Source organism: Eptatretus burgeri, chromosome 10 (genome assembly GCF_056783735.1).
Source record: "Eptatretus burgeri isolate ZD-2024b chromosome 10, Ebu_testis_v1, whole genome shotgun sequence".
NCBI classification, from domain to species: Eukaryota; Metazoa; Chordata; class Myxini; order Myxiniformes; family Myxinidae; genus Eptatretus; species Eptatretus burgeri.
Window position 1 is genome coordinate 37,315,176 of NC_140970.1, and position 27,554 is coordinate 37,342,729.

The 27,554-nt window shown below is 42.2% G+C and overlaps 1 protein-coding gene across 1 annotated transcript in view; it reads right to left on the bottom strand.

The window, feature by feature from the left end:
• LOC147018336 (aristaless-related homeobox protein A-like) overlaps positions 1–22,102 on the bottom strand; it is a 39,760-nt gene extending 17,658 nt beyond the window's left edge. Inside the window, exons 1-2 of the mRNA XM_085897893.1 lie at positions 21,699–22,102; positions 10,556–10,601 (exon numbers count right to left, since the gene is read on the bottom strand). Of these exons, the coding sequence (XP_085754019.1) occupies positions 10,556–10,601; positions 21,699–21,976 (324 nt within the window). The 5' untranslated portion in view covers positions 21,977–22,102. The remainder of the gene's footprint in view (positions 1–10,555; positions 10,602–21,698) is intronic.
• Between the last annotated feature and the right edge of the window lie 5,452 nt (positions 22,103–27,554).

Here is a 27,554-nt window from a genome sequence, read left to right on the forward strand (position 1 = left end):
ATTTGTGACAGCTTTGAATTACATACATCCAGGAGAGACAGGTGTGAGGTGGGAGCATCAGCCCATAGGGGAGAACAGTACTCCATTGAGTTATGCACAAAGGTTTTTGTAGGCACTGAGAAATTAATAATTACTAAGGAAGAACTTGGCATGACACTGATGACAGTGATGTCCAGTTTTTAGCTTGCTTTGGAGACGGGGAGGAGGAGGGGGAGATTGGGACCATACTCTGTGCAGAGCGTTGGTGCTGCTTTCAGCAGTCTCCTTGGCTATTGGGTACAATCCTGGACGGGTCGCCACTCCGACACAGTATACCAGCATGCTGGCACTCATTTTGCCGACCTCGGAAAGATGACAGGTCGAGTTAACCCCACCTGGTATTAATTCAACGGCTGAGTGGGATTTGAACTCAGGACCCTAGGATCCCAAGCCCGCCACCATAACCATTAAGCAAACACCAGGCATTAGAGACGGGGTATGATAAATCGTCTGTTCAGTTGAAGTTGTGGCTGATTATGTGGCTCAGAAGTTTGAGATACAGAACCTCTTCCTGTGGTTGATTATAGAAATAGATAGTTGAGCTCATTTGATGATAGTTCTCAGGAGACATGACGAGAATGTGAGATTTGCCCGGATTTCAGGAAGTGTTCCAAGTGTGAGACCAGTAGTCAATCTGATCCTTTTATGTCAGCATCTAGATTCTTGACAGAAACTGCTGCAGCCAGCCTGTTTGTATGGAGACATTTCGGATCTTAAGTAACCTCCAAATTATTCCCTCACCACCGGTAGACCCTTAGAATTAGTTATTACCCAGTTTCAAAAATCCAAGTATATCAAGAGCATTTCTTCGTCCAACTGCATGTATTTGATTATTTTCTATTGAATACCTCCTTTCAGGATGAAGGTGACCAATTCCCCTTTGTGTATGCTCCTACAGATTCAAAGGTTTGTGCTGTCTATCAACAAACGCATCAATTAACTTCCCTCCAATTGCAGTTTATGTCGTCATTACTTACTCCTCCCTTAGAGTGGTAATGCATGGCGAATCTTACCCCATGTTGGGAAACATTTTGTAAGTTTCATAGTTGGCACATCATCGCTGTCTTCTTATCAAATGAGTGCAGCAGTGATTTGCGTTACTATTTTGCAGAATCAGCTCACATCTAATCCCCTAGGTAATCCCACAACAGCGCTTTCGACAAAAGATGCAGGGAGAATTTTTTTTGAAAATTTATCCTGTCTTGCAACTCCAACCCATTACTGAGGGGGAAAGCGGGCAAAAATGGGAAAGGGGCATAAAGTTACACCCTGATAAATTGACCAATTTGTGTTGAGCAGCATTGTGAGAAAATGCTCTGCAGATGCAAATTATCATCCGTCAATTTTGCCAAGACAGAATTGATCACGGTGAGTATATTTTCGCGAGTTCTTTTTTTCAATCGTTTTTTTTTTATTTTCGATATTTTTTATTTTTTTTGGAACTCAAGTTTGTGAACACCAATCCGTGTGTTCAAATATTACAAAAAGTATTGTGTTAGGTATGAGAGCTATTTGGCAATACAATGGCATAAAGTAAATGGTGCACTCAGTTTGCAAATGGTGGAATCTTTGAAAACTGACATGACTGCTCTTCGGGTAAAACAGCACATCAATTTATATCATCATCATCATATCATCATTATCATCATTGGTATCTTCGACGATGAAGCTGAGTCTTTGGGTCTCTCACTCTCTCACCGCAGGCAGGTCGGTGGTCTTTCAGTCTTCTACCGTCTCCTCTCCGGCTTTGCCCCTCCCCCACCCCGCGCTTTGTCTGCTCTCTCCCCCCTATATTTCTGCAGGGTGCTCAAGGTCCACCAAAAAACCCCTTCTGGTGAAACTGCCAAAATCAAGAATCACTGCTCACATTCACTCTTTCATTCCTCTTTTTTCCTGCCTCTGGAACAAACTTCAATCCCACTCCTCCCTCCAAGTCTTCAAAGTAGCTGCTCACCACCACCTCTTATCTTCTCCCATCCAAAATCTTGATCTTTTCTACCCCCGTTAATCCACCCCAAACCCACTTCCTTCAAATTCCCTGTTTTCCTTCCTGAAAATCCCTGCAGTACCATCCTGTTTACCCTGTGTACCCCACCTCATCCCTCTCCCTCCCACAGATCTCCTATTGTCTCTGTTCCCCACTATTTTGTGTTTCCCAACCCACCCCTCTTGTCTCCTGCCTTGTTCTATGTTCTGCATGTTCGCTCTTACATGAGCCTCAACATGATTTTCAAAAAAAGAAATCTCCACCATCCACCATCAGTTCATCTAGAGATCGATTGGTTAACAGAATTTTTTTTTATGATGTCATCAGTCATGTGGTTTGGCAGCCATGTATATGTATGTATATATATATATATATATATATATATATATATATATATATATATATATATATATATATATATATATATATATATATATATATATTTATATATATATATATATATATATATATACAGTATATATTTTTTAAAGGAAAAAAAAATCTTCTCCAGAACCACTTTAAAGATCAAAATGAAACTACACCCAAATGATTGATTAGCCATATTGAATAAATTTTGAATACTATAACATCATGGGTCACATGGTCTGGCAGCCATCTTAGGTTTGATTCAAAAATCTTCTTCTCCAGAACGACTGGACAGATTGAGGGAAACTTCACACACCTCATCACCTTGCCTTGGTGATACGAGGGTGATAAAGAATAATTGATGTCACATGGTTTGGCGACCGTATTGGATTGAAGAAAAATATTAAATAATGTCTTCTCTGGAACTGCTTAGCTGATCAAAGCAAAATTTACCAAATATCATCAAACACCATTGCTACATATTGGATGGAAATGATGACGTCATAGGTCACGTGGTTTGGTAGTCATATAAGTTTGAAAGCGTCTTCTTCTTCCTCTTTCGGCTTGCTCCCGTTAGGGGTCGCCACAGTGGATCAACCATCTCCATTTCGCTCTATCCTCCACATCTTCCATTGACACTCCAACCACCCGCATGTCCACCCTCACCGTATCCATGAACCTCTTCTTTGGCCTTCCTCTTCTCCTCCTGCCTGGCGGCTCCATCTTCAATATCCTTCTCCCGATATACTCCGCTTCCCTCCTGTGCACATGTCCAAACCATCTCAATCTCGCCTCTCTCACTTTGTCTCCAAACCATCCTACCTGCGCTGTCCCTCTAATATGCTCATTCCTTATCCTGTCCATCCTCGTCACTCCCAACGAGAATCGCAGCATCTTTAACTCTGCCACCTCCAGCTCCGCTTCCTGTCTTTTTTGTTAGTGCCACCGCCTCCAAACCATACAACATGGTTGGTCTCACTACCGTCATATATACTTTCCCCTTCACTCTTGCAGCTACCCTTCTGTCACAAATCACTCCTGCAACTCTTCTCCACCCACTCCATCCTGCCTTCACCCTCTTTTTCACTTCTCTCCCACACTCTCCGTTACTTTGGACAGTTGATCCCAAGTATTTAAACCAATCCACCTTCCCCACCTCAACTCCTTGCAACCCCACCATACCACCACCCTCCCTCTCATTTACGCACATGTACTCCGTCTTACTCCGACTGACTATCATTCCCCTTCTCTCCAGTGCGTACCTCCACCGCTCGAGGCTCACCTCAGCCTGCTCCCTACTCTCTCTGCAGATCATGATGTCATCCGCGAACATCATAGTCCATGGGGACTCCAGTCTGATCTCGTCCGTCAACCTGTCCATCACCATTGCAAACAGGAAAGGGTTCAGAGTCGATCCTTCGTGCAATCCCACCTTTACCATAAACCGGTCCGTCATTCCGACCGCACACCTCACCGCTGTCGCACTGTCCTCATACATATCCTGCACAATCCTCACATACTTCTCCACCACTCCCGACTTCCTCATACAATGCCACAACTCCTCTCTTGGCACCCTATCATAAGCTTTCTCTAAATCCACAAACACACAATGTAACTCTTTCTGGCCTTCCCTATACTTCTCCATCAACATTCTCAAAGCAAACATTGCATCAGTGGTGCTCTTTCCTGGCATAAACCCATATTGCTGCTCACAGATCGTCACCTCTCCTCTCAACTGAGCTTCCACTACTCTTTCCCACAACTTCATGGTGTGGCTTAACAACTTTATCCCTCTGTAATTTCCACAGCTCTGCACATCACCCTTATTCTTGAAAATCGGAACCAGTACACTTAATCTCCACTCCTCCGGCATCCTCTCACTTTCCAAGACTTTATTAAACAATCTGGTTAACAACCCCACTGCCATCTCTCCTAAGCACTTCCATGCCTCCACTGGTATATCATCTGGTCCAACCGCCTTTCCACTTTTCATCTTCTTCATAGCAGTCCTCACTTCATCCTTACTGATCCACCCCACTTCCAGATTCACTATCTCCACCTCTTCCAACCTTCTCTCTCTCATTTTCTTCATTCATCAGCTCCTCAAAGTACTCCATCCACCTTGAGATGGAGTATGAGACATGAGACAAGAGGGGCGGGAGTGGAAGGGACAAAACAGTGGGGAACAGACACATTAGGTGAACTGTGGAAGGGAGAGGGATGGGGATGGGATGGGGAACATGGCGAAGAGAAGATGGACATTTCAGGGACTTTCAGGAAGGAAAGCAGGAGAAATGAAGGAAGTGGGCTTGGGTGGATTATCGGGGGTAGAAAAGATCGAGGATTTGGATGGGGGAAAATAAGAGGTGGTGGTGAACAGCTGTTTTGAAAGCCTGGAGGGAAGAATGGGAAAGAATAGCGTGAGGAAGTTTATTCCAAAGGCGGGAAAAAAGAGGAATGAAAGAGTGAAGATGAGCAGTGATTCGTGATTTTGGTAGTTTTACCAGAAGGGGGTTGTTGGCGGACCTTGAGCGCCCTGTGGAAATGTGGTGGGGACAAATCGCAGAGAGAGCGGGGGGGCAAGGCTGGAGAGGAGTCGGTAGAAGACAGAAAGACCACCGACCAACCTGCGGTGATTGAGTGAGAGGCCCAAAGACTCAGCTTCATTGCGGGAGATGCCGATGATCTTAAATGCCCTGGTTTCGACAGCGTGAAGCCGAGAAAGGTGGGAGGCAGGAGCACCAGCCCAGAGGGGAGAGCAGTACTCCATCAGGCTACGGACAAAAGCTTTGTAAGTGGTCAGGAGCTCAAGAGGGCCGAGGAAGGACTTAGCACGACGGAGGATTCCCAGTCGGCGACTGGCTTTTGAGGCGAGGTTGGAAATGTGACTTTCCCAGGAAAGGTCATGGCAGATAGTGAGACCTAGAAGCTTGAAAGAAAAGACTTCTTCCAGAGGATTGTTGAGAAAGTGGATGGGGGGGTTTTGTAAACGGTCATTTCGAAGAGACATAGTGAGAGTGTGAGATTTGTCTGGATTGAAAGACATGTTCCACGTGTTGGACCAGTTTGTGATTTTATCCAGATCTGCAGTGAGTGAAGAAGCTGCTGCTTGCCGGTCTGAGGGATGACAGATGGTACGGCAGAGGGTGGAGTCATCGGCAAAGAGAAATAGAGGATTTTCCAGAGAGTCCGAGAGATCATTGATGAAAACCAGAAAAAGAACAGGGCCCAGAACGCTACCTTGAGGAACTCCAGCCTGGACAGGAAGAGGGGATGAAAGAACTCCATTTAGGGCCACACGTTGACTGCGACAGGAGAGGAAGTCTGCGAGCCATGAGTGGAGATGGCCTTGAATACCATGGGAAGAGAGTTTGGTGAGCAGGGCAGGGTGCCAGACTGTGTCAAAAGCACGTGATATGTCCAGGGATACAGCTCGGATTTCCTGTCTGGCATTGAGGACCTCCATCCATTGATGGGAGAGCAGAAGCAGCATATCCAGGGTAGAGTGACCTGGTCTGAAACCAAATTGATGATTGGAAATCAAGCCATTGGAGAAGAGGAAGGATTTCATGTCTGAAGCGATGATGGATTCCATCACCTTGCTGATGATTGGGAGAAGGCTGATTGGTCTGTAGTTACAGGGATCTGTTTTTGCACCTTTTTATGCAGGGCAGTGATGTTAGCAGATTTCCAAGCAGATGGCAGATGACCTTGGGCAAATGAGAGGGTGAATAGAACAGAGAGAGGGTGAGCAAGAGCAGAAGAGCAGGCTTTGAGGACACGTGGGCTGATGCCGTCTGGACCGGTTGCAGAATCTGACTTGAGGTTTGAAAGCAAGCTCTCCACCTTGTCAGGAGAAAAGGATACAGAGTCCAGGGACAGTTGGGTGCGACTGGGTAAAGTGGGTAGAGATAGTGATGGGTTTGGGACACAAGATTTAGCTGCAAACACTGAGTTTAGACATTCAGCTTTATCACATGTGGAATCAGCAGTGCGGCCATTTGAGGTAAGGGAGGGGATGGAGGGGGAACATACACCAGAAACAGATTTGATTAAACCCCACCAGGATTTTGAGGAGGGAGAGAGGTTTGAGACTTCAGACTTGAGATGAGAAAGATGTTGTTTTCTGGCTCTCCTGGGGGTAGATACACACTTGTTCCGAGCTTTGTGGAAAGAACTGAGATTCCCCTCAGTTGGGTTTGCTTTCCATGAGGCAAAGGCAAGTTGTTTCACGACAACTGCCTCGCCACAAGCTTCAGTAAACCAAGGGCGGGAGGAAGGGTAAGACAACTGAACACGAGAGGTGATAAATCTGTGCATGAGGGAGAGCAAGTTTCTTTGAAAGAATTCCCAGGATGAGTTGATGTTTGAGAAAGTAGTGATATGAGACCAGTCTGTAAGTTTGATGGCTGCTCGGAGACCCTGCCAGTCGGCTTGAGTGAAATGCCAGACTCGACGGCGGTGAGGTGGTTCTCTGATAACAGCCAGAGAGATGTTGGATACTTTCATCCTTGGATACACTCTCCACCACTTAATCTAACTCACTCCAGAAATCTTCTTTATACTCCATCTCACACCCCATATGTGGGGCATATGCACTGATGACATTCATCATCACCCCTTCAATTTCCACCTTCACACTCATCACTCGGTCAGACACTCTCCTCACCTCCAACACCCTCTTGACATAATCTTCCTTCAGGATTACCCCAACACCATTTCTCCTCCCATCCACACCATGGTAGAACAGTTTGAAACCACCTCCAATGCTCCTCGCCTTACTCCCCATCTACTTGGTCTCTTGTACACACAGTATGTCCACCTTTCTTCTCTCCATCATATCAGCCAACTCTCGCCCTTTGCCAGTCATCGTCCCAACATTCAGAGTTCCAAATCTCACCTGCACACTTCTACCCTTCCCCCTCTCCCACTTTCTCCGGACTCGCCTTCCCGTCTCCTTCTCCTCCTTCGCCCAGCAGTAGCACAATTTCCACTGGTATCCTGCTGACCACCGGTACCGGTGGTGGTCGTTGGTAACCCGGGCCTCGACCAATCCGGTATGGAAATTCGTTTTGTTGTCCGCATAATGATTTGGCATAGGTTTTTACGCCGGATGCCCTTCCTGAGGCAACCCTGGTCGCCTCTTATGACACACAGGGATATGGTACACCTATTCTAACCGGGGCATACACCGGGCCCAGTACAACTGGTACTCATTTCGCCGACCTTGGAAGGATGGCAGGCTGAGTCAACCCCCTGGTGTTTTCGACTTGGTTTATATATACATATACACATATACACATTATATATATATATATATATATATATATATATATATATATATATATATATATATATATATATATATATATATATATATATATATATATATATATATATATATATGTATATATATATATATATATGTATATATATATATATATATATATATATATATATATATATATATATATATATATATATATATATATATATATATATATATATATATATATATATATATATATATATATATATATATATATAAATTCAGTGTCCCAACAGGGCTTGAACTCAGGACCTTTTGGCTCCCAAGCCACTGCCCTAACCACTGCGCCAACACCAGGATTGTTAGTTTGAAAGCTGAAAATTAAAAAAAAAAAATTCTCCAAAACCACTGAACAGATCAATGTGAATCATGTTGCTTTACATGGAGCAAGTGCAGTGGATCACAACTGCAAAGTTTCACATCGATCGCTACAACGGTTTACAAAATATAATTTTAAAATATTTTCCTTGAAATCAATGTGGCTGCCCACACCACGTGACTGATGACATCATTGTTAAGTCAAATTTATGCAGCAAGGAGAGTGGATCATTACTGCAAAGTCTCGTATTGATTGGTTATTTGGTTTCAGAGAAATAATTTGTTTTTAATATGATCGATTCGGCATAGGGAATATTGGTTGAAAATTTCAACATCATCGGTCACGTGGTCACGCAGCCATGTTGGACAAAAGCCTTAACCGATCAACGTGAAACTCCAAAGACGTGATTGGCCACCCATTCTGAATTTGATTTGATAATGAGGACGTCGTGGGTCAGGTGTCCGATGGAAGCGGGGTTGTATCGAAGCGGGGATGTCTGGTTTGTTTGTTTTTCACCATAGAAATTTCACGAAATTGTCACCATAGATGCGACTATTCATGTAGAATGTTTTTGTGATAACCATGATGTCGTAGGTCACGTGGTGTGGCAGCCATGTTGGAAACAAGAAAAAAAACTTTGGACCTCTGTATCTGAAACCGCTCCATGGGAAAAATAGAAACTTGGCACCTGTGATGTACTCCCCATGGGAAACGAGTTTGATTTTTTTTTTGATGATGTCATATGTGGTTTCGTCATGTTGTCATAATTGCATATGCCAAACACGTTATCCAATCAGTATGATTATTTGAGGCTAAATTGTAATTGGCAAAAAAATGATGATGTCATTGGTCATGTGGTTCAGCAGCCATGTTGTTAACATAAAACCTTTAAAAAATCTTCTTATTCGTAACTGCTGAACAGATCAAGGCAAAACTTTACAGGTATGATCGCCTATCCATGACGAACAAAAAGTTCTCCGCCTATGACAACTTTTTTTTATTGGTTTGAATGAAATTCTTTAAAAATCCTTCTCTTGAATCGCTTCATTAATCAATGTGAAACGTCACAGTTTTGATCTAGTGGACACGTAGAATATATGTTTTAAAGTTCAACCTGATTGGACACGTGTCTGGCAGCCAGAATTATGTAATATTTTGAATCTGGGTTCAGAGACTTAAATCAAACTTGGTACAAGTATTATAATGATGTAATAATGTTGGCGGAGGCATATCTGGAGACGCCGCGATGTCAAATAATGCCTTATAATTGGGTATAAATTTTATATGTGAAGTGCAAAGTGCACTGCGCAAAGGTGCAGGACATTGTTTCGCTGAAATAGTGCTTCACAGCCACAGTGGCTTCTGTAACCCCCGATATGTTAGAACATGTTTGGAAGGAAAATAAGTACCGTGGTGACTTAGTCTTATGGTACACAGTTTGAATATTTACTCTAATGTACCTGAATGATATGTTCCCAGATACCAAATGAAACTTAAGCATACCGACTGAGCTGTGTGAATATTCCTCTGTTTGCATTATTACTCAACAAAAATTTATAAGGCTTAAAAGTTGTTTCCTTTCAATGTGGACACGCTGTATATCTATCTTATTCAATGGAAAAAAAAACTTTTTCACACACACACATACACTTACTACTAACACACACACACACACACACACACACACACACACACACACACACACACACACACACACACACACACACACACACACACAGACTTACTACTAACACACACACACACACACACACACACACACTTACTACTAACACACACACACACACACACACACACACACACACACACACACACACACACACACACACACACACACACACACACACACACACACACACACACTTACTACTAACACACACACACACACTTACTACTAACACACACACACACACACACACACACACTTACTACTCACACACACACACACACACACACACACACACGCACACACACACACACTTACTACTAACACACACACACACACACACACACACACACACACACACACACACACACACACACACACACACACACACACACACACACACACACGCACACACACACACACTTACTACTAACACACACACACACACACACACACACACACACACACACACACACACACACACACACACACACACACCCCGTCGTATAAGCATTGGCCTTCATGAGAAACGTAATTATTTTTGCATATGTATATAAAATTGTTACTTTGAATCCGTATGTAAAGGCAATTCATACAATGTTGATATAACTATCTCAATTGTACAAACGACTTAAATAAAAAAAAAAAACATCATGTGATTCACCACGATAGATGATTATTCAAACAATGATTACCCCATGGTAGTTCATGTAGTTTTTGTCTTGTCCATTGCTCCTTCTAATGATATGAGACGTTTGTGACGTAATGGTTATGCTCCTTCATAATCGCCAAACCAATTTCCATTGTCCAGACTCACAACCTCATGCTTACCTGTACACGCGCCTCCGTGAGCTCAAGACGCATGGCAAGTGCTTCCCTGCAACACAACAGGAGTATTAGAATGTTTACCTGTGTGCAACGATTCCAACAAACATCTCATGTTTACCAATTTATCATGAACTAAAAATGCAAGATGGCAATTAAGGTCAGCTCAAAGGGCTTGCAATACACTTGTGATCATGCCATGAACAAGAAATCGATCAAGTTTCCTGAATCATTTTGCAGAGTAGAGTAGCCATTTCAAGTCCAGCGAATTAGTCTCTATTGGCTGCTGGTGTTTCCATGTTTTGTCCTTTAGATGGCAATTCTCCAAGGGGTCGCCTCCGTCTCTGCTGTTCCTGTTTAAAGTGCACCTATTATGCCCACCTAAGTGTAAGTGTCGTTCCTCCCACCCTTCCTCTGCACCCCCTCATGAATACGAGTTCCTTTACAAGAAACTTCAATGCAGAAGTTGAACAATAGGCTCGCCAAGTCTGCGCAATGTTTATACGTGCTCGAATTTTTTTTTTTGAACATCAAGCAACGAAGCAGCACGTACCATTTTCATCTCACCTGTTCGAAGAACAGAGAGCTATAGCGATACCCCCGGCGTGAGCGTGAAAATGTTTAAGTTTTTGGTTTTATCTACCACACTATTTTTTTACTGATTACAACGTACAAATACATATATTGCTTTAAAATTATTTGGATCAGACTTCACTGCAATGCTTTATAAAAAATATTATTAGACTAGTCTTTGAAAAACGATAAATGTATAAACAGGTTCCTTGTGTCCATAATTTGACGTTCGTTGGGATTTTTTTGGAGAGTAGCGAACCCCAACATTTTTGGAAAGCTTAAACAATACCAAAACAGAAAATCCATGTTTCACATTTTTTTCAATGCATTTAATGTGGTCAAATATGTCATTTTGGGGGTAAAAACCCGTTTTTTAAAAAATTTCAGCTCTGAAAATTCAAAATTAATCGCAAGCAAGCAACTGACGATGCATATAATTGTTAACTAGAGGACAGTTCTTAATATAGAATACATATATCTGTATTTTGAGCAATGGTTGCCATGGAAACGGCTATCATTTTGTCAAATTACCATTTATTTCATGTATTGCTTTCAAATCTTGAAACAAGTAACGCATGAATATGGTGATCAGTGAAATGTACTTAATGTCAAATATGAGTTTGTAGCCAATTGGCATCACTGTCTCTAATGTCACTCATCATTGCCATCGTCATCATCACTATCTTGGTCATGTCGTTCAATGTTTGAGTCCTCGTCATTCTCACACGAAGTGCTGCACATGCAAAGATCAGTGCATGTTAAGTTCTTGGCCCTGCAGGAACATCTCTGTGATGAACATTCTGTCTTGCACTGGCACCTTATCAATTCGATAATTGCCTTTGGTGCAGGGAGAATGTATGTTGTTGTCGGTTTGAGTTGACCACTGGTGTCCTTGTGGAAGCCATTCTTTAATGGATCAAGAAATGTTTGCTGAGAAATTGCTGCTTGACCCCAAACGTATGCCTGGATTTGTACCTGCATGATATGCTGCCTCAGAGCACCGACAGTTGGTGGTAACTTGTTATTCTCAGCCATGTTCTTACAGAAGAGATGCCACCGAAGTTCAGAGATGCTGGAAATATTGACACCACTTGGACAATAACCTGAACAGACAAATCTTGCTAAAGTTGTGTGTAGGTCCTCTGACAGTTCAGTATCCTTACAGAGCATAGCAAAGGCATCTACCATGTCGTCATCGGCCTTCAAGTAGCACTGGAACCACTTTGCCTTACCATGTCGAGCGAACCGCCCAGTATTATCGGCACCTGTGAATGCATGGAAGGCTGGGAATGCCTGGGCTCCCTCCTCACCTCGGGCCTTCCAGATTGGCTCGATTTTGACAATGCTAGATGCCATTGAGATCGATGTGTGTCTTGGCAGGAGATGATAGTTTGCTATGGCAAGAACCAGAACATCCGTATCAGGTGAGAATATCGTCAGCTCATGAATGCAAAATCTATCATACGTGATACAGCCTATAAAACTCAGGCTGTGCCTATGTCTAAAATCAAGGGCACAAATAACATTCATCACCATAAAAAGCAAGCAGATGAGAAAAACAACATCCTTATTTTCTTTGACTAATTTATTGACCTAAACTTATGTGATTTAAACGGAATATGCAGGTAAATGTCGCAATGATAGAACTTTATTAGAATCCAAAATAAAAACCGCTACTCAGACGTAAAATTACCTGAATAAAATAAAAGCAGAGATGAGTGGGAAATCAACAATACGCACAACTTATGGAAAAAAGGAAGAAAGGTGTTGAAAACCGGATATGATGAAACGAAGCTCCGAAGTAAACTGTCATGAATAAATCGAGAATAAACGAAGCCAACTGAAAATGACGTCATAGTGCTGCATGTGCTTGGTCGCGCGCCGCGCACATGGGACGTGGCATCACCTATGTTCCCCACAAGATCACACTTGCAATACATCAAACTACAAAAACTTAAAATCAAACGTTTTACTACTGAAGGTGCCAAAACCTTCTGATATTGAACAACAAACACACCAATGTTTCATTGCACAGATGGCCGTTTCCTTGGCAACCGACTGTTCCAATACTTGAAAATCATAATACTTATGTGTAAGTTAGTCATGGTCACTATATTTAACAATTATTTAGGCCATCCGATGGAAAATATAATTAAAAAAATATATATTAAAAAATGGCAATTCCACTCCAAAAATGCTGTTTCCATGGCAACCGGCAGTCAAAATGCAACATTTTATTATCCTATAAAATCCATTGTTAGCCATTTAACAGTAATCCATCATCAGTTGGTTCTTTTGTATCGTTTCAGATTTAAAAAAATTTGAATTCAAAAAAAGCGTTTTTCATCCCAAAACGACCTTTCCAAAAATTGAAAAAATGTGAAACATCATTTTTTTTATTTAAATAGATTTTAAACTTCTCAAAAATCGATATGTTTGCTGCTCTCCAGAAAATTCCAACGAAATTACATAAGGAACCTGACAAGAATGTCAATTCAAATCTCACACCACTGATCACTTGCCTCGACCATATGATAAACTCATCAAGCATGCTTTGAAGAGCACTGTTTTCCACCACAATTCCACCCCTACCCCTCCATGATCCCTGTGAAATTAAGTACAAGCACTGATAGATTGAATTAATATAGTGTTGATAGAGCACAGATATGATGTGACAAATTGCCTCCTCCTGTGTCCAAACCCCCTTTATGTGGTGTATTCGCCAAAAGGTATCAACAATGAACATCACATAATTTACAAGGGCAGATACAACTGCAAATCAGTCAACGATACCGGCTTGATTCGTCAGACTGGCACTGATCAACGCACGAGAAAGAGGAAGGAGTATTTTCATTTGGTTTTGTTTGTAAAAAGACGAATGCTGAGCAATTCATTCACCATATGCCCCTAAAATACTGATACCACTTCCCACTGAAATTTTCAGAAAAATCTGCTGGTTGATGACCAGAATTATCCTTAAATGTGGATCATGAAGACGTGATGTCACAAAGGTGAGGCATCAGCGAAAGACAACTCTCAAAGGATAGACAGGAAGTAAAATCCATTCATGATCAACACCAAATATATGCGTGAACACACTTTCTTCCGATGTTAATTGGACACGAAAATCACTTTAGATTTTGAGGGAGTTAATAAATGTGAGATGGATTCATCGAATGGTGACTCGCGATGGCAATGATATTGTTGCGGTTGTAGAAATTTGCAGAACACCATAAAGGTTCCTTAGATAAGTTATCCTGGTAAGTGAGTGTTCAGATAGGTTTCCCCACCGTTGTTTGGAGGGATTTTCTTCGTGTTCACCGGGCTGTGACCCTTTGAGATAGTGTTTTTCTTTCTCTATCGTTATTTTGGACTGACAGAGCACGCACGCTACCACCCTTTCCGCGTCGAAAACCGTCCGAGAACATCAAACAAAGGCGCCAAGGAAAGAACTGCGATGACGCGCGGGTTCTACTGCCTTTTTTTCTCTGAGGCTTGTGTGACGAGAAGGGCGAGGCGGCTCGCTCGCGATTGGTGGATACGAGGAGTGAGGCGGTCGGAGTTGAGAAATGCCCCTTTTCGAGAAGCTTCTCGAAGGAAGGTGGAGCCGAGAACGGGGCGGAGCGATGGGCGGAGCCCCACGCTATAAAGAGCGGACCGCACGCGAGGCTCACCCTCTCTCTCCGTGGTTCAAGCGTCTCTCCTGCCCTGTCTCCCCGGTGGTCCAGTTCTTCTTCTTCTTCCTCGCTTGGTTCCTGTGCTTGTGGTCCTGTGAGCGGCCTGTTGGTGGGAGACGCGGACGGAAGGCGCAGCAGTGCCGGCTGTGTGGGGGACCTGTGCGTCTGGACGAGGAGTGCCAGAGAGAGATTGCCGGCCACGTGGGAGGCCCGGAACCAGGCGCGACCACGCTGACGGTCGTGGGAGCGGGACGTCGTGACTCGCCAACCATCGAGGCACCTTGAGGGTGCAGGTAACCTGCTACGGTCTCACGGGACCCGCTCGGTCCTCCAGGTCCCATGCCATAAAGGTCCGCAGACCCTGTCTGCCACCCTCGTCTTTGGGGGTGGCCATTCCTTTGCTTTTGAGTGAATGTTGGTGGCGCCATGTCCAAGTTTGAACTGAGTAAGTGACTGTAAATAATAATCATATTCGGTTGTGTTGCTTTTGCTTCTCGTCTGAATATTGCATGACTGCCTTGGCTGTATATACGTGTGCTTGTAATAAATGTGCTTTGTTTGAATATTCCCAGTTCGTTGCGTCTTTTCCCCGTTGAAAATGTCATCTTGCATCGTGGAATAATTAGTTGGGTTTTAAACACCCGGTAAGGATAATTGGATCTGTCGAGGTCGGCGATAATACCCGCTCAGTTATCGCTTTAGAACGGAATGGACCGCTTAAGCGGTTCGTGTCCGAAGCCGACCTGTGGCACGGTGCAGCCCCTCGGTAGGTTACCCGCGCGAGTACTTAGGTATATCGACATTCGGCGATTCACCCTATTTCGTGCGGGTAGAATGCGGACTGGGCTGTGAGGTTAAACCCTCACCCGTGACTGGTTCCTGGTGATAGTTCCAAGAGGGTCACCACTGAATTGTCCGTCCGGTGGGCGACACGGTCGCTATTAGTGGAAAGTGGCTGATCGCACGCCGGCGGGCGCGAATTCGTAACAATATGTTCCAATAGTTTAAGAGCGACAGGATATCTCAGTGAGAGTATTGCTCACCATTATTGAAGTATTTCATTCCTGATAGTCAAAATGAACTAAAAACTCCTGTTCTGATGAAGTGTCAACAGAGGACCTGCACCTCCGAGTAAATAAACCTTTCAAAGGACGTGATGGAAAGTTGGCCCATCTTCATTTTGGTTGTGGATGTTAATACACCCCACTGTTAAGATCATGTGGTAATACATGACTTTTGAAATGACATATCCTTCCCCTACTATTAATTTGCAATTGGTCACTGGCTTTGACACCAAGACAAATTTTTATTACGGATCCTAATCATCAAAAAGCTAAATATATCAAACAAACAGTTTCAAATGGAGCACCTCACCACCATTAGAGCATTTAAATTGCATCAGATGTATCAATAAATGTGAATTGTTGTTCCCAGCTTGCTGGCTTGATGACAAGAAGATGCCATTTACGTTTTTGCCAGCTCCATCCCTACCCCATTTAGAATCCCGTGTGGGCACAGACAACTTGTTCGTGAATGCTAAATGAGGCCTTTGGTGCAAGTGCTGTGTGTATGTGTTTACAATGACTCGGTTCGGCTCGCTGGGCACTTAACTTGCCGTTACTAGTGCGAAATCTGTAATTCAAATAGTCTTTAAAACAATTTTCAGCATTTAAACGAAAGAATAGCAATTTCAAAATTGTTAACTCTAATTGTTCTGTTCTTGAATGCAAATTACTCACATAAATATAGGAATAAGAAAAATATCCATGGATGAGAGACGTTGGGTCCATAACATTTCCTGTTATGATATTCCAGCATTGGTCACAGATGTCTCTCTCTCTCTCTCTCTCTGTCTCTCTCTCTATCTGTCTCTCTCTCTGTCTCTCTCTCTCTGTCTCTCTCTCTCTGTCTCTCTCTCTCTCTCTCTCTCTCTCTCTCTCTCTCTCTCTCTCTCTCTCTCTCTCTCTCTCTCTCTCTCTCTCTCTCTCTCTCTCTCTCTCTCTCTCTCTCTCTCTCTCTCTCTCTCTCTCTCTCTCTCTCTCTCTCTCTCTCTCTCTCTCTCTCTCTCTCTCTCACACTCACACTCACACTCACACTCACACTCACACTCACACTCACACTCACACTCACACTCACACTCACACTCACACTCACACTCACACTCACACTCACTCTTCAACTTTTAGCAATAGATGCAAAAAATCTAGTATAATTTCTCCTGTGGCCCTGGAACCAAACAAGCAATATATTTACAACAGTTTTGATAGTCCCCAACATGATAATAGTAAGTATCATCACTTTAAACTTTCCTTGCACAATCATGAGCCCCAGATATGTCTTTCCCATTGGTGTTCAGAAGCTCCAAATTCAGATACACAGTCCATTTAATGGAAGCAATCCATCAGGGGTTTTTTTTTTGTATTTTCTTTTTTCAAATAATCGCACACGTGAGACCATTGAGGCCTTGCTCCGACCGACAAACATGGGTGGGAGTTTGTATTATAAGCAGCTGCCTATTTGGCTAGCTGAGGGAGTTCTCCAAGTCTTTCATTGTGGAGAGGTACAGCCCTTTCTCTCAGATACTTTTTGAATTATTTATTTGCTTCTTTTTGAAGCTTTTAGAGCCATTTCAGGTAACAATCCTTATCCTGGACACACAATATATTTTATTTTGTGCCGACCTCGGCAGTTTCCTGGGGCTTCTGTGCATGTGCACCGGGAATTTTTGGGGGCGTTGCGTGATTTTGAAAGTCGTGCATAATGTGCAGGTACCCTCACCAAATGCCTTGTTGTACAATTAACACTATATACAGAAGGTTGGAGTGAAAGTGTGTGTGCTTGGTGTTGGCTTAATGGTTCGGGTGGCGAGCTTGGGATCCTTGGGTTCTCAGTTCAAATCCCGCTCAGCTGTTGAATTAATACCGGGTGGGTTTAACTCGGCCCGTCATCCTTTCGAGGTCGGCAAAATGAGTGCCAGCATGCTGGTATACTGTGTCGGAGTGGTGACCCGTCCAGGATTGTGCCCAATAGCCAAGGAGACTGCTTAGGCAGCACCAACGCTCTGCACAGAGTATGGTCCCAATGGATGGATGGAGTGTAAGGATTCAGATGTGGCACAAATATGATAAGCCAAAGAACTTTTGCCTGAGCCTAATTACTTTGTGATGCCTTTCTAAAACACAGAACATGGTGTGTCCCAAATACAACATTGGGCCTGCCTTGGAAGCACTATATTCCAACATATTCCTTTGTGACACACACACACAAAACAACTCAGATAGGAGCACAATATAGAAGAAGAATGACCGTTTAACAATGCAAAGCCTTGCAGGGTATCCAGATTATGGTAGATGTGAGAGTATGATCGATATTAAAGGGTATCTGCATGCAGATGCACACACGATGACACATCGATCGATCACAATAGCCTCTGCCTTCTCTTTGGGAATGGGAAAGGCCGATAAACGCCACAACAGCGGATTAATTCCAGAATTTATGAAGTTGCAAAGTTTAACTTTTTGAACATGATGCAGTAAGATAACTTTTTTAACATTCAAAACATTGACAAGCAGATCACACGATTCCAAACAATGCTTCATAATTTATTATCGATGGATATGATCTGGCAGGATGGCCTCAAGGTATGCACACTTGCCCCTTAGCTGTGTAACCTGGGTTTGAATCCTGACCCAGCTATAAACTGTCATTCTGGTGGTTCGCAGCCAGGGTGATTTATCAATTTGTGTGCCGTTCCTTGGAGTAATGTTGAGCCAGGTGTCCTGTCTGCCAGCACTTGTTGGTGGATGTTAAAGATCCCATGGTGTTTTTCATGGAGAATGGGTGAGCTATCCCCAAATTCCAAATTCCTGCCCATTCAGTTGAGTACAGAGTGTTAGAGTGGAGACCCATCCAGCATTGTGACTGAAGCTAGGAAACTGCTGTGAAAGAACTAATGTTCTGCATAGAACATGGTAAATGATAATGATAATGATAATGATGATGAATTACATGTATGGTGCAGCACTTGTATATTCTTACATTTGAAGACCAAAAGAAAGGCTTTGCATACTTTTGAACTACTTCTTGACAGGTAGAGGGCTTACTAAACTTTTTGATAAATCAATGAGTGAGAATATGTATGAATATGTATGTATATGTATATATGAGGCGCCGCGAGGAGGAGTGATGTAAGGGACACATCGGCCATTTTGGAGTTAATGTCAAATTGCACTATTTTAACCCTTACCCTATCATCTGAGCCTATCATCATCATATCATTAAAAAATGTCGCTTGCATCACTCCTCCTTGAGGGGCCTCATATATAATACATATATATATATATATATATATATATATATATATATATATATATATATATATATATATATATATGGGCGTAGCGGCGTGCGCCTGTAATCCGGCTACTCGGAGGCTTGGGTTGGAGGATCGCTTGAGGACGGGCGCTCTGTGCTGGGCCGCGCTATGAGAGGGTGGAGGGCAGCCCGGAATCATGGCGAAACCCAATCCTTATCCCTGTGTCGTAAGAGGTGACCAGGGTTGCGTCAGCAAGGGCATCCGGTGTAAAACCTGTGCCAAATCAGCATGCGGATCATAACGGATGATCCGCTGTGGCGACCCCTAACCGGAGGAGCCGAAAGAAGAACAACTTATGTATATATAAGTATATAAATATGTATATGTATGTGTGTATATATGTATATGTATGTATGTGTATATATATATATATATATATATATATATATATATATATATATATATATATATATATATCTCTACTAAAGTGGATCAGCTTGGTATGCTTGCCTCGCCACACGTCGCGACAGTGGGATAATCACCACCATAAACTTCAAAACTCACCACCACATCATTGAAAACTCACCACCATAAAACCACCACATTATGAAGAATACCTAACCACCATGTTATTCAGAACACCTCACCTCCACGTAATTGTAAACAGCTCCCACTGTGCAATTCAATTCACCTCACCACACCTTACTTTTGAGACAGGTTTGCTTTAACTGAGGATAAGTACCTGAGTTTCCAGGTTGTCTTGATTTCCACCAAGCATAATTCAAACACTTATTTTTCAAATGCATTTGTAATATTCTTGATTAATTACATTTTCAATAGCAATTGAAGATGAAGATTTAAGTTGAAAAAAAAAGTTTTTTTGTTTTTTTTTGAAATTTCAAAAAAAGAAGAAATTTTTTTTTCATGTAAAAATACCCTTTGGCAATGCACAAGAGAGAGGTAGGTGCAGCCCAAAAGTTTGCTACGATTTCGCAAAAGGTTGAGGGTGTAATTCAATGACAAAACCGGACAGGACAACTCAACACAGACACTGCACAGATATTTTTATTTTTTATGTTGAAGGCTACAGGCATGGACTGAATAGTCCTCATTGAAGCCAAGCCTTAAATAAAAAAAACTGCATGAAAAGAAAAGTAAGGAAATAGAGAATAGTCTAAGAGTTTTGGAGGAAATATAAAAATCTCCTTTTTGAAAAGGGGAAGGTCATAAGTGTTTGGGAAGAGATGAGAAGGTAAAGAGTTCCAGAGTTTGGCAGTGGAGGGGAAGAAACAAACATTTTAATGGCCCACCCTTGAGTTGCCAATGGCCACACAATAATCATGTGATGTAGTGGCTCGTCGATTATTCCTTGGTCTCGCTAATGGTGGAGGTACACAAGCAGCAAGTTCTTGTGAGCAGAAACTGAAGTAATATCTGTAGAAAAGAGAAAGAGCCTAATGTGCGGTGAAATTTGAGCGGGTCGAGTTTTGAGGTCACATTGGTGGAGTTGACAAGTCGAATAACTTTGAATTCAATTCTGTCCAGTAAGTTTGTGGAGCTGGAACCTCCCCAGATGTGAGAGTAGTACTCCATATAAGAACAAATCAATCCTTTATATAGTTGGAGCAATGTTCAGAAGAGAAGAATCTTCGACATCTGAACAGGACTCCTAATTCTTCAAGGCAGACTTAGCTATTTGCGTAATGTGTGGATTCCAGGATAAATTTGATGTTGGAGTAATACCGAGTCGGTTTATTGTATCACATGGTGTAATTGTGGAGCTTTCAAAGGAGATTGGAGAGTTGAGAGGAGTTTTAGAGAGAGAGATGGGAAGAAATTGGGTTTTTGAAGCATTGAACTGAACTTGATTACATTTGCCCCACTGGGAGATCTTGTCCAAATTTGAACTTTAAGAGGAGGCTGTGATGAAACGAGATGTGGATCGCTTCAGGGAAGACGGGGAAGATGGGAAAGACATGGAGGAATGTAATGTTGAGTCATCAGCGTACAAGTGCATTTGGTTATTTGTGGAAGAAAGAAGGTCATTGATAAAAAGAAGGAAGAGTGTTGGGAACAGAACGGAACCCTGAGGTACACCGCTGTGAATAGGGAAGGGGGGAGATGTTGAACCATCAACAATTAGGGAGATAGAGCAGTCGGAGAGAAAGCTCGATATGAGAGAGCAGAGTGAAGGAGGAAAGCCGAAAGAGGGAAGCTTGGATATCAGACCCCGATGCCAAACTCTGTCAAAGTCTTTTGAGATATCAAGGCCTACAACAAAGGATTCCCCAAAGTCTCTCAAAGAAAAGGCGAAGACATTTGTAATGTAAGAAAGGATATCACCTGTAGATCTTGCTTTGCGAAAGCTGTATTTGTGGTCAGATAGAAGATTGTGATATATATCTATATATATATATATATATATATATATATATATATATATATATATATATATATATATATTGCTTTTGATGATGCAGGACACCAGGAAATCTTGGGCAATTTAAGATGTAGGTGACGTCAACAATACCACTCTTATATACATGTCTTAATCTAATTTAAATTGCAGTATCAACAATACAACCTTGTGAAGACGTCTGGGTAATGGCTGCGCTGAAAGGCACGTTCGAGTTCTCGTAGCTGTGCACTGCTGAATGTAGTGCGACACCTTCGCTGTTTCCGCTGCAACCCGTGTGATAACCCTCTAGGTTCGGGGCTCACTATACTGAGTGCTTCTTCCTCTGTGGCTGCGCTCTCTCCCTGCTCACTATTGAGCTCTGTGGTCCAGTGATTCGCAGATACCTGCAGGCTCGACAATGCTTGGTCTGGCGAGATCTCCTCCGCAGGTGGAGCGAGGAACATGTCGTCGCTCAACTGGATAGGTCCACACTTGATCAAGAAAGAACACTGCCGCAAATTCAGCTTGACGGATGAAAAGTAATAAAGGTTTGCAAAGTAGTCGAATGTCCTCTGGAGCCACCAGGCAGGACAAGCATCCGCTCAAGATCGAACAATAGTCCGGTCACACTATTCCCGCATTCAGGTTCCTCTTACTCAGAATAAGATCATGAATTGACCCGACCCCCATCCTTGGAAAAAAAACCCCTGCAATTTCAAATAACACTTTGGCAAAGTTCCTGCCAGTTCACGTGGGTCGGGCTCAGAACTCAAGAGCTCGGAGCCTGAGGCGTTGGACCGTCTGCATGGCAGGGTGGAGGGATGCTTTTAGAGAGAGGTGACGAATGCATGAGTGATGGGAAAAGGGAGGGTCATTTTGCGATACAGGGATTGCGGTGTTCAGCAAATTCTGTATTTATTTTCCAGCCTCATGTTTATATTTTCATTCATTGAATACTTCTTCATTTGGTGGGAGGTTGTGAGAATTTGCATTGTTCCACCATTTCAGATTGCTCTGTTTCCATATAAATTTACACAAGATCCCATTTTGTGCTTCACTAGCTCAGTTATACTGCGATTATCCCTGTTATGATAAAAAAGTATATTTTCATATTTTTACCCCACGCACATGAAGCAAAAAGCAGGGTTAAGGAATTGGCTCGTATCTGTCCATCATATGAGTTTCGGATCGTCAGTTTATGATTGAGGAACAACTTATTTAAATTGATTGTTATAATTTTGAACACAAATCGGAACAGGAATAGGAAGACAGGTTTGCCATTCTGCAGTATTTTGCCTTTGAATTTGTCCTGATTGCGCATGCACAGAGAGGAGTGAGATAATTTTTCTCTGTCTGCCTTCCTGGCAGTCAAACAAAATCCAAAATCATTCCAAACAGGAATCTTACTCTTTTTGAGGATGTTATAAAGGACACAAACACCAGGCACGAAGAGCTATAATGTAACGTGTTAGATGGGGGTGATGTAATAGACATTGGGCAAAATTGTGGTAAAACCCAAAATTTATTTATTTATGTGCTTTTAAACCTCTTTAAACTCTTATTTCAATTGAATTTTATACTTGAACACTGTAGAACACAAATTGCCTTCATAATACTTCCAATAACTATATATACCGATATTTAGCATGAGAGGGTGGTGGCATGTGAGAGGGTACATTATCGTGGTGAAGAAGAGGCTGCTGATGTCGCTCCGTATGATGCTGATTGACGAGTTCTATGGTAATCAATAAAGCCTTCGTCTCTTAAAAACCGTGACAACATCGTCTTGTTGCAGTGTACCAGTGTGATGTACAAGACTGCTTCAGCGGCAATAAACTTCTGGATTTTTTTCAACAATCTTTAAAATCATTATTTTATGAAAACTGAAATACGGTATACACTTGAACACTAGTGGATGGGGTATTATGTTCTATGAACTCTCTCGTTGTTTTTGTTACTCATCCCTCACATTCACCTCCAAGGTCTCTAGCCTGAGTTTGAATGACGGCCTCGTGATCAATTTTCATTGGGGTTTCGCAGGCAGGGTGACTCATCAATGTGTGTGGCATCCCTCGGATGGATGTTATTAACTGGGTGTCCCATCTGCTGGCATTAATTGGTGCATGTTAAACATTATACGGTGTCCTTTGTGAAAAGGCGGCGAGCCATCGCCGGAACTATGGCCAAGTTCCTAAAATTCCTGCCTTAACTACTCAGTTGAGCATCATGCCTGGCCAGCCTGTTCGTTAAAGACTTGGGCCAAAAACTTCCCCAGGTCAATCACACAAGAACGTGGGAATAATTGGAGTCGTTGAAGAAAAAAGAAGAAGTTACCCATGGATTCTCATCGGCGCCTGACGCATGCACTTTTTACTTAATAATGCTTAAGTTGAACTCGAGTATTTTATTATCTCCACACATAATGTGGTACAATTAGTCAGCATTCCAACGAATGATGAGGAATCATTAAAATGTATGTAAATACTCTGACGTGAAACATTGAACAGTTGATTTGTTTCGTGAGGATAAACACAAAGTAGACAAACGTTCCATTAAATCGCTCACTGTGAAATAAATTTGTAGAAAAAGAAACTTAGGCGATCTCATCGATTGATTTGTAACAGCCCGTGGACTTGTTGACATAATATATACATATATATATATAAATTTAATAAACAGGAATAAATTCCTGCGTGAGGCTAGTGTGAAAAAATTCTGATTCAACCCAGGACTCGAACCAAAGACCGAATCGCTAACATAGTGACAGCCCACTGAGTTCACATATTATATATTATATATTATATACGTGTGGTTCATGATAATAATAACCATTCTTTTGACGCCATGAGGCGCATCGGATTGCTGAGGCAGTTTCATTTGTTTCAATGTACAGTATACACTGTATATAATGACTAAAATTTGTCATCCGTCTGTATGTATGTATGTTCGCGTTTTTTGCAAAGACCGCTGGGCTGACAGCCACCACATTTGGCACACAAAGCAAGCCCGACCCAGGGATTGTCTTTAGGGTATTTTAATCCGCTACCTCAGCCTAAAAAGCCACTTTTCCCCCTTTTATTTATATCCAATCTGATTGGCTAACCGCCGTCACATGACGCATAACACCGGCAAAGGCCACCATATCTAACTAGCTGAGCTGAGTCTTCCACCCATTGGCTCGACAACTGGCCTGACTCCACCCGCAATTCCAACCTAACGAAATAATTTACTCATCATTTTTGTGCAGCCGTAAGCTGCAGACATTTACTACGGTAATTGTTGTGGTCTATTCGCAATCGCCATGCCTTCCCGATGTTTTCCCTTCACTGTAAAGCAAGCATGAACCCATATTTATCCATATGGTGGGTTTCACAGTCCTTGAGAAGTTACTTGCACATAGGCCTCAGCCTTTTGGCCTTCAGCCCTCAAGCAAGATTCATGCTCATACACCACCTGGGTTTCTTTCTTTTTCCATGAGTGACTGTTTTCCATTGACAAATTTTTCCCCCACCCCTAAACCTTCAGGACTGTTGTGAACAAGCTCTGCAGCCTCGACTTCAGCATACTCGTGTGATCACTGGTGGTGCGACCAATTGGAGATTTTTTACTGGTGCGAACAATCAAGACATTTTTCGTCCAGAAGGTATTTGGTGATGGGAACTCTATTTTTAATTCCCACTTTTTGGTGGAGGGTGATGATATCACTCACGTCGAACTTCGACGAAAACTGTTAATTACGGATGCAAACTTCAATATAACACTCTCCATGTTCACGCTCCCCCACCTCTGACCATCCCTGTCTTGCCTCGTGCACAATAAATAGAGATCTCAATCGTGGCAACAGAAATGTTAAGTATAAACAGAATTCTCAGTTGAACTTTCCACGGTAAAGCCACAGGTTTTCACGAGTTATGAATATTGTGTTGTGGTGCAGTTTTGCAACAAAATGTGGCATCAATACTCACCAATTCTTTCCCAGCCAGAACAGGTATCCCAGCTGGTAAAGAATATTGTGCTAATTGTGAACTGGAACTTGAATGATGTCGGCTGGCGGGTTGCGTGACGTCATTATATATTATGACGTATGCCGAAGCCGCATGGGTTAGCACTACGAGAGGTAATTGGAGTAAAGAGTCCTGTCAAGGATTATACATTGGGTACTTTGTCTTTGTGTTCGCAGCAGTAGTCGGGGAAAGAATTTGGAATTTGTTCAGGGTGCCGACAAAATTCTCCAATTCTTTGCGAAATTCACCAGGTCTTCAACGTCCATGAATGAATTGCAAGCAGACGAGACACCCAGGTTCATATCCATCCCAGGGACGGCACACTTTGTTATGGAATGCCCTGCATGTGATGACGTGAAGCATCAATCTGACAGTTTACAGTCGGGTTGGGAATCGAACCCAGACTAGTTAGCTGAGAGGGGAGTGCGCGGCTCTGATCCATCCAACCAAGACATTCTTATTAAAAAAAAATATCACACCTGCTTCAAATTTTTTAAAACGCGTCTCAAAGTCTTTTCCCAGAACAACAAAGAAGATAATTCCCTGATTTTTGTGTCAAATCATTATAAACTTTTCAGTCGTTCTTCTGGCACCATTGAGCCCAAAAAAGAGATTGCGGTTTCTCTTCGTTTAAAAAAAAAACCCTTCTCATGTATTAAATGCTTTGAATATCCACGAGCAATTTTGGCCAAAAGGAGCTGCACAATGATAATAATGGTTGAATTCGACTTGCATTGATCATGGCCGACCTCAAGCTTTCCAGGGGGGTCGCTTATTGTCCCTTCACCCTTGCTCACCAGACAAACAGACAAATAAAACTCTTCAAGCAGAGCAATATTTATAATTTCCCGAGGACTATGGACTCTCTTTAAACCCTTCGCTGATGCAATTAACGAGCTGAGCGGCATGTAATGGAGAGCGGACAATGGGAACCGCAGGGGAAATCGAGCGCTGGGGCGAGAGCAGCCATCACTGTGCCGGAGCAAGTGGAGAAAGGTTTAAAAGCAGTGAGATGAAAAGAAAGTATACATTCTGTGAGTTTACTTATGACAAAATAGAAATACAATGATCACATATTTTGTCCAAAATAATCATATGTAAAAAGAGTGCTTAAACCCCTGCCCGCCACCCCACTCTACATTGCCATCCTCACGTCCCGTTCTGTCCCCCTATGTCCCCCCCCCTCCCCCCGCATTCGACCTGATGTCCCCTCACGCTAAAAAATGTCTCGCATACAATGACAGGCTTTGACAGGCACCTCTGTTTTTTTTTTTTGGGAGGGAAGGGAAGGAGGACAAATTCACCCATTACCCATGCGGAGTGCTTTAACCTCGGCATTGCCCAGGAAAAGGAAATTAACCTCAGCATTGCCCAGGTAAAAAAAGGAAATCGTCATACCCTCTGCCAACACCACCAGGTGGCGCAACATGGTACAAATTTACAAAGAGAATTTACACCCCCCTCCCCCCCCCACACACACACCTCGGCATCGAAACTTCAAAGATGTGGTTGTGCATGAGAGAAGAGAAGAGAAGATATATATATATATATATATATATATATATATATATATATATATATATATATATATATATATATATATATATATATAGAGACAGACAGACAGACAGACAGAGAGACAGACAGAGAGACAGAGAGACAGAGAGACAGACAGACAGACATGTGTGTATGTATATATGTACACATATCTTTATGTTTATAGATATATATATATTAAAAAAGTTATGTTTATATATAAAGATATAATTCTTTTTATATATATGTATATCTATATATATGTGTATGAGAATATATATATATATATATAAATATATATATATATATATATATATATATATATATATATATATATATATATATATATATATATGTGCATTTGATTTTTTCATTCATTTATTTGAATTTTTTATATTTTAATTTACAAATGCTTTCCAACAGTTCTGTGATTTTTTTTTTTCCTGGTGTGCAGACTTCGATGTCCGTTGGCTTGCAAACTTACTGTGCTTCTTCATTGGCT